Source organism: Solanum pennellii, chromosome 5, assembly GCF_001406875.1.
Source record: "Solanum pennellii chromosome 5, SPENNV200".
NCBI lineage: Eukaryota > Viridiplantae > Streptophyta > Magnoliopsida > Solanales > Solanaceae > Solanum > Solanum pennellii.
In genome coordinates, this window is record NC_028641.1 from 35,391,504 (window position 1) to 35,400,398 (window position 8,895).

General features: G+C 35.7%; 1 protein-coding gene across 5 annotated transcripts; it reads right to left on the reverse strand.

The window, feature by feature from the left end:
- Nucleotides 1-3,080: 3,080 nt before the first annotated feature.
- LOC107018808 lies at nucleotides 3,081-8,363 on the reverse strand. Of its 5 annotated transcripts, XR_001456678.2 has the most exons (6): nucleotides 8,168-8,356; nucleotides 7,857-8,051; nucleotides 5,573-5,727; nucleotides 4,723-4,848; nucleotides 4,502-4,605; nucleotides 3,081-3,347 (listed from the first exon to the last, which is right to left on the reverse strand). XR_001456678.2 is itself a non-coding variant. In XM_015219385.2 (5 exons), exons 2-5 carry the CDS (start codon nucleotides 7,913-7,915, stop codon nucleotides 3,311-3,313), a joined length of 336 nt encoding a protein of 111 aa, XP_015074871.1. In that variant the 5' UTR covers nucleotides 7,916-8,051; nucleotides 8,168-8,355; the 3' UTR covers nucleotides 3,081-3,310. The 5 variants fall into 5 exon arrangements, 1 of the variants encoding a protein (XP_015074871.1); XR_001456676.2 differs by having other exon boundaries at nucleotides 4,723-5,727; nucleotides 8,168-8,363; XM_015219385.2 differs by lacking the exon at nucleotides 4,502-4,605 and having other exon boundaries at nucleotides 5,614-5,727; nucleotides 8,168-8,355.
- Between the last annotated feature and the right edge of the window lie 532 nt (nucleotides 8,364-8,895).

Here is an 8,895-nt window from a genome sequence, read left to right on the forward strand (position 1 = left end):
TCTCACATGCCTCCGACCACTCAAATTTCTTACACTTCTGGGTCAAAGTAGTCAAGGGAGATGCAATGGATGCAAAACCATCCACAAACCTCCGATAATAACCGGCTAAACCCAAGAAAATCCTAATATCTGTTGGAGTCAAAGGTCTAGGCCAATTTTTCAGCGCCTCCGTTTTCCTTGGATCAACCTAACTCCTTCACTAGAGATGATATGACCAAGAAATGTCCCCGACCTCAACCAAAACTCACACTTGCTATATTTGGCAAACAATTGATGTTCTTTAAGGGTTTGTGATACCACCCTCAAATGACACATATGATCACCCTCATTCTTTGAATATAGCAAGATGTCGTCAATGAAGACAATGACAAATGAATCTAGGTAATTTCGACACACTCTATGCATTAGGTCCATAAACGCCGCCAGAGCATTGGTGAGACCAAAAGGTATTACTAAGAACTCATAATGACCTTATTTAGTCCGGAATATCGTATCCTCATCTCTCACCCTAAATTGGTGATACCCCAGCCTCAAGTCAATCTTAGAAAAGTAGCTTGCCCCTTGGAGTTGATCAAACAAGTCTTCAATCTGAGAGAGAGGATACTTGTTCTTGATTGTGACCTTATTGAGTTGGCGGTAATCAATACACATTCTTAATGACCCATCCTTCTTCTTCACAAACAAAACCGGAGCACCCCATGGAGAAATACTAGGTCTAATAAAGCCTTTGTCTAGTAAATATTTTAGTTGAGCCTTCAACTCTTTCAATTCGGCCGGAGCCATCCGATAAGAAGGAATTGAACTGGGATTTTTATCTGATAGCAAATCGATACCAAAATCAATTTCCCGTTCGGGAGGAATACCGGGAAGGTCATTAGGAAAAACCTCTGAAAATTCACTCACTATGGGGCCGACTCAATGGGAGGAATTTCAGAGTCTAGATCTTGGACTCTTACAATGTGGTATAGATAACATTTAGAAATCATTTTGCATGCTTTTAGACAAGATATGATACAACCTCTAGGAGTAGAGTTTCCCCCTTTCCACTCAACAACGGGTTCATTTAGAAAATTAAATTTTACCACCTTTGTCCTACAATCAATAGAAGCAAAGCAAGCATGCAACCAATCCATACCCAATATAATGTCAAAATCTAGCATATCTAGTTCTACTAGATCAACATAAGAAACTCTATTGGGCAACATTATTTGACAATTTCTATACAACCTTTCTGCAAAAACCAACTCACCCACAAGAGTACACACTATTAAAGGTTCATGCAAAATATCTGGTAAAATATTAAACTTTTTAGCTACAAGAGGTGTAACAAATTACAAGGTAGCACCCGGATCAAGTAAAACATATACATCTATGGTAAATACTTTCAACATATCGGTCACCACGTCGAGAGAAGTCTCTTGCTCACTCCTAGAGCGGAGAGTGTAGAATTCGTTCTGCTTAGGAGCCTCATTTGAACCACTTGCTTGAGATTTAAAAACCTTCTCTTGACCCTTCAAATTTGGACAATCTCTCACCTTGTGATTAATCTTACCACAACCAAAGCAATTTCCCGTTCCTACCAAGCACTCACCAAGATCCTTTCCACACTTGGCACATGTAGGCTTCTCATTTGGTGAGTTTCCACCTCTTCCCTTTTGAGATCTCGGTTTATTTCCCTTGTCATCACGAGCCTTAGGGAACTTGATTAGAAACTCTCTTCTTAAATCTAGGATTTTCTTTTATTTCAAGCCTATTCTTTGAAGAACCTCTATCAAATGATTTTGCCATCTTAGCATCTCTACTGTTTCTCTTAGCCCTTGCCTCCTCAACCCTTCTAGCAAACACCATAAGACGGGAAATGTTTATGTTGCCATGTAGCATGGCCGAATGGCACTCCTCTTGTAAATCCTCTGACACACCCGTCACAAAGCGGCTCATTTGATCTCTAGGGTCGAAAACAAAGAAGGAGAATATTTGGATAATTCAATGAATTCCAAGGAGTATTCGTGAACACCCCTTCCTCCTTTGAGAAGGTTGATGAACTCCACCACTTTCTCCTCCCTCATCTCCTTAGGAAAGAATCGATCTAGAAAATCTTTTTTAAAGATCTCCCAAGTCAACGGACCACCCCTCAATGTCTTATTATCCCTCCATTGCACATACCATCCTTGAGCCACGTCCTTGAGTTGATAGGTGGCCAACTCGGCCTTCTCACTTGTGGTCAACTCCATAGCTAAAATTATTTTAGAGACTTCATAGATGAATTCTTGGTGGTCTTCATCAACCTTAGACTCGAGAAGGTAGGAGGATTCATTCGAGTGATGTCCCTCAGATGGGAAGCCATAGTAGTGACTTGTTGATGAGGACGGGGTACAAGATCCCGGTTGGCTTGGGCCGTTATAACTTGGGCTTGGATAGTGGCAGCCTGAGCCAATTGAATGAGGACAGCCCTTATATCCATCCATTAAAGGTGGAGGAATGATCGAATCTTGGTCAATATTAGCATCTTCTTCAACTGGAGGAACTTGATCACCATGGGGAGGAGCTCCCGCATTGGCAATTTCCTCTTCAAGTATTCGTGTCGCATTCCTTCGAGTGTTCATTCTTACTATAAGCACAATAATAGGATTAGATGAAAAAGCACACCATAAGTATACTTTAATGGCACGATATAAGATTTCCAAGAAAGTGAGAGTTTCCTAGGCTGGTAGGTTCCCATTCATAAGTGTGGCGCGCTTCACAATTATTAACACGAATTTACATATACATATTAGATAGAGACATTGAATCATAGATAATTAAACCTCATGCTCTGGTACAAAGTTTGTCACATCCAGGTTTACCCCCTAGATGTAACCGTCGTCGTCGTCCTCTTTGAGCACTAGGACTAGGCTCTTAGCTAACATCATCACATTCATAAGTTGAATTTAGCAGAAAATTTAAAACGTTTATTACTTCTACTCGGAGGTTTACATAGACCTCTACATACACATATCATATATATACCGAGTATACATAGACCCTTCGTATAGGAAGGTTACATAGCCTTCTTCTTTTATTGCACATAAGAATACATAAGCTAGAAAATAGTCTTCAAAGAGTGTCTCATCTCATAACCATCTAACACGATTAACAAGTTGGGCTAGCCCATACATCAAGGTGCATATAGTTTTAATACAATCCGTACTCAAATGAAAGGAGATAAAATATAATAGTCTTAAAGCTAAATAATAACATAAGCTCGATATTGGCATCGCCCTCGGACACTGAGGACCTACCCTTACTTGGATGATCAAGGATCCAAGCCTTCTTAAAGTCTCCATCCAAAACACTTCAACGATCTAAACCTAAAATATTTGAGAAAAAGGAAGAAAATGGGGTTAGTACGCCACTTGTACTAAGTATGAGACCATATGCACATACTTTGAAATCATGCCAACAAAGAGGGATATTTATCAAAACATGTCACTTTATTATTTGAAAAGCCTTATGCATAGTCAAGGAAAATCATACAGATTAAAAAGTCATATTCATCAAGTCAAAGCAAATAACATAATTGTCAACATACTTTAACCCATAACCCAATATAACCCTACCATCAAGTAATTACCTCACAAGCATGGATAAGGGTTCATCATATCATAATAAAACAAGACTACATCATACCCCATAATCTTACTCAATCAAGTGACCCAACAAGAACCATGACTAATATTCAACTTCACATTACATAACCTTTTTAAGGACATACAACATCATACTTATAACAACATAGACCAATTACATGTTCATGAGAGTAACAATCACCATACAATATCATTTATATGTAAAGTCATTATATTTTAATCTTTAAACTTGCTACAGGCACGTGAGGAAATGGTGCCCGAGAAATGTAACACAGTTTCTTAGAGCCCTTTAGTCTAAAACCCAGGGCAACTACGATCAGGTTTCTTCCACTTAGACTAATGGATGCATTAACTATTAGTTCAGCATTTCAAGGAGAACTAGAGAGATAACATATGCTTAATTCTCCAAGAAAGAGCTCTTTATCCTTTCCCACAATAGTTCGAGCACAGGCAGTTGTTACCCTTGCTGCTACATCTAAAACTACTCCTCCATGCAGTGAACCATAGACCACTCATGATTTAATTATAACAGACTCTTACAGCAGAAAAAGAAAAATGAAGATGTAACTAGATATAGAGTAACCATCAAGAGACCATGTCACTACCACACTTACCATTAGATGCTCTTTTACTTTATTAAAGCTAAGGAGTCGAACAAATCTCATTTAAAAGCTTAAAATATATAAGGAGTCTACAGAAAAAGCCTCACCTTTTTCTAAAAGTTCCTCAGGTCATTAACACCTCTAGTTTTCACTAGATCCTCATGAACGAGAAGTGTTTCCCATATAAAATAATTAATTAAGAAAATGATGTTAAAGATGTATCTTACATGATTGATATTGAAGATTGTATTAGAACAAAGAATTACAAGTTACCATTGCATTGCAGGCTGCAGGGTAATCTGTTTTTGCATCTAAAACAGTATGTTTTGCCATATCCAAATCAGCAGACTTATCAATTCAGATGTGGAAAATACCATCTGGAAGATAGGTTTTTGTAACTTAAAAAAGGAACTAATCTATAAGAAAGACATGTAACTGGCATGCAATAGAACTTTCGGATAAAAAAAGGAAATATAATTTGCAAGCCTACTTACCTGTACCAGTGCATCATGTCGTGACTCATACATAATAAGGAGAACGCCCAATGTGGATGATGTTTTCTCCAATATGATTCCATCAGCAAGGAGGATAAGGTTATAGCATTCCAGAAATAAAGATTACTTCCAAGAGTGAATTCAAAGATAAATCAGTGATCAAATTTTTCAGTCATAACTGGATGCTTTTTATCAAGTATTCCCAAAATTCTAATTGTCCAAGATTCTCCATGGTTAAAGAAACAATAGTGTGAAAAATAGTTATCTATACCATTTGATTTTCCATAAAACAACATCGTTAGCTTTTTCAAGTATACAATTAGTGACAACTGACAAAGACCCAGTGGACCAAGGAAAATTATGTTATTTACTAATATTATTCGTAGCTACTTTCAGGATGCCTTCAAGGGTCCAATATGAGCTTCAAGTGCATGAAAGTCACTGCCTTGATTCCATTGAAGAAGTACTAGATAAAAAAAATGGATAGATTGAAGAATGGGGCAGATACTATGTGCTACAAATACACTACTAGTCATGTTTAACTGAACGACTCATATGATTACATGCATCTTGTTCTGCTCATCTTTGAAAACTCCTTAGGGCTATTAGAGTAATTAAATAAATCTCTTCATATATTTGTTAAATTTCAAGGGAGAATTTGGTCCAACTTATTCGCAATTAATGCAGCCATTTGTCAACGCATCAAGCAGAAGTTAGAAATACTGTAGAACTTCTAAACACCTCTGCTTGACCATAAGAGAAATTTTAAAGCCTTCTATCATCAAACTACATCTTTGGATCATGAACTTCAAATCATCAATGCATATCGATAAAACAACATAACAGCTACCACTGAAATTAATCAATCCCTCCTGCTTCTCCTCAACATACGTATGAATTATCTCTGATTGTGGATCGCTTGGAGGGCCGGTGTAATGACCTTCAACATCACTCAGCAAAACTAGAAGATCAGGGTTTAGCTCCAAAGCCAATAAAGCTACCAAACTGTCATTATCCAAAAAGATTTTAGAAGAATAATGGAAGGAGAGATAAAACTGTCATCATTATTAAGAAAAACATGAACCTAGGAAGAAACTAAAATGAAAATTTTAAAGACATTATCTATGGATACTAGCTAAAAGTTGAAAATTAGATCACGTCAAAAAAAAAAGAAGTTGAAGATCAAATAAAATCAACATGATATTTTCGACATAATTTAAGAGAAACCAATTTAATAAAAGGGTTTGTGACATGAATAATAAAGTTGAAAAAACAACATCCAATTAAAGAGAACACGTGTAACTCATGGTCTTAGAAATATCAATGATCAAGCAGGTTCTAAAGGACCCATATTTGAAACAGATGCATAAACATTTCCCAAGAACTTAAGAGTTGCACTCTTGGTTGGTCGGTCTTATACACTAGTTAGCAAGCCTGCTTTATTTTCATAAACATAATTATTGAACTATTAGCGAAAGAACTGATACAGGAAGCACTAGCTACAACAAGTAGAGAATAAAAATACAGATAAATGATACCTCATAAGGAGCTTTTGCGCGTGCTGATAGCACCGTTCTCATTAAATATAGGTACAACTTTTAGACAAAGCAATGAGTTCTCATTATAGTTTGTAAGATTCAAAACATTTGACTAATAATAACATGTCTTTGGACCATATGGGTCCTTTAGTAAGCCTTAAAAAAGGAAAAATATTTTGAATGCTAATTATGTTATAAATATGAAACATTAGTTCGGTACATCGTCATTACACTACTAATTGATAGTGCTATAAACATGCAAAAATTGTTTACATGATTAATTGAATCACATAGATCTATTTATGTTCACAAGTACTTCAATCAACCTAAAATGAAGATTACTTAGATTTGAATCAAATCAATAGTTAAATACAACTCTTACATTTACCACTAAAACCATGTTAAATGATACGCATTCTAGCTTCAATTACAACTAAAACCATGTTAAAGTATAGACTCTCTTCCTGAGCCATAACAATCACCAGTTCTCAGTGAAATTCTGCAGTAAAAAAGTGGATTTTTCAACAGCTACACTACAGTCCTAACAACTTCTCCAACGAACATAAAGTCTGTTGAGACAAATCATTAATCCAACGAACATAAAGTTTGTAAGCTGCATGAGCATACAATTTCCAGCCTTAAATACTTTGCATTAATGCAAGATATTAGAACTGCATTCGTCGATAAATAAATAAAAAGTTACAGAGTCTCCATAGACTTAGTTCAACAAAGTCCAAAATATGAACCAGACAACTTTTTCAGCTGAGGTACAAGACATCACAAGAAAACCAAATAAGAGAAACAAAGTGATTCAACCACCAAACTACAGAGCATTACATTCATCCAAAGGAACAACCTAACCGGATAAATTTGTAAAAGAAACCATTATCCCAAAGTTGACCCAGTCTGATGAGTGCTTATTCTTTTTTTCACAGTTAAAAGAAAAAAACTTCAGAATAGGGAAATCACTTGGCCATCATGACCTTAACAAACTCATCGTAGTTAATTTGTCCATCGCCATCAACATCAGCCTCCTGATCATTCATCAACTTTTATCTCAAACATCATACACTTCTAGTCCATATTATCTTAATCAGAAAAAAGGAACTTCAGCGAAAAATAGGAAAATCAATAGGCCAACACCTGTAAAAAACTTATAGTCAAGACCTTTTAAGACCATCAAACACATTTCCAGATCCGAGTCATTATTGAAACAAAGCATTTAAGTATGAGCAAACTTCACTTTTCCAAATCGATTACATGAAGTGAAGAATCAAACTTCTAAAATATCTTGTAATGTATTGGCTAGCTACTTGTTTGAACTCAAGGCATCTTCACGGTAATGGTCAAAATCGATTACATAAACTCAAAACTTCTGGACGATTTCAGCCCTAATCGGCTTATATGCCTATTAAAAATGAAATTCCCAATTGAAGAATCAGCCCATTAATACTTTTTAGTTATTACGAGCTACACTCCCAAAAATCAACTGATGAAGCTACAATATGAGCTAAACTCCCAAAAATTGTATCAAAAACACAAGAATATCAAAACCCTAAAGAAAAAATTTAGACTTTCAAAGATAGAATTTGTTACCTTATAAACACTATTAACAGGAAAATCCTATTTTCAGCAAGAACTTTCATGTAAATCATGTCCTTCAGCAAGAAGCTCTTCAGCTATTGAGCTTTTCAGTTTTGTTTGAAATCGTGTTCTTAGCTTCAATTCTGTATGAAATCGTATTCATCGAAAACAACCCCAAAGTAATCAAATCCTTCTTGTTCTCCTCTTCTAAACACAAAATAAAAAATCAATCAATAACAAGAAGACTATATTTAGTACCTACAGCACAGTGAATCGAACTCATGCTTGACGAAATTGTTATAGGAGAGGACAATCGAACTCACGCTTCACGAAATTTTTATCGGACAAGGGAATCAAACTCACACATAACGTAATCAATTCTTCGAGTTTTGTTCTTCAACTCTTCGACTTCAGTTCTTCAACTACAACTCAGACGTTCTTCAGAGAACTCACACCTTTTTTTCTCACAAATGTTTTATGTATTTTATTAAAATTAAAATGTTTTATGAGTTATTATTTTTAGCCAATAAAAATGGGAGGGGGACTTAAAATAATGTTGGAGGGAAAGTTTGATGAAAATTTTAAGGTCACACTTATAATGTGTTATTTTTATAATTCTAAAAATTGGACAATTTAAAAGTGTTGCTATATTTGTTAATAGTTGTTGTCATTTATATCATATTGTAACAACACTTATACAGTGTAGCCAATAGCATTTAAAAGTACATTTTTGAAGTGTTGCCAATATAAAGTGTAGCTAAAAGTTAAAATTTTTGGCTACGCTTTGAAAGCGTCCCTAAAAATATTTTAGGCAACACTTTATAAGTGTTGTCCAGAATTAGTGTGGCCGTAACCCAAAATAGTGTAGTGACACATGCACGTCTCAGGCCTAACTTTCAAACGTCATCAGATGTTCTTGGACGTTTGACCTCCAAAGGACTTGAAATTAGGCATGCATACTGTAAAACACTTATTCAACATATTTATAACCTTTTTAGGCACATGCAAGGCTCTAAGCACTTTAACTTATTTTTTAGGGTCTTACACCTTC

What these genes read in the sequence shown, in the direction of transcription:
- LOC107018808 (XM_015219385.2), bottom strand. Translation starts at nt 7,915, where the DNA reads ATGATTTACATGAAAGTTCTTGCTGAAAATAGGATTTTCCTGTTAATA. An exon ending in CTGTTAATAGTGTTTATAAG is followed by an intron (nt 5,728 to 7,856) that starts GTAACAAATTCT and finishes GGATAATGACAG; the next exon opens with TTTGGTAGCTTTATTGGCTT. An exon ending in CAATCAGAGATAATTCATAC is followed by an intron (nt 4,849 to 5,613) that starts GTATGTTGAGGA and finishes CACTCTTGGAAG; the next exon opens with TAATCTTTATTTCTGGAATG.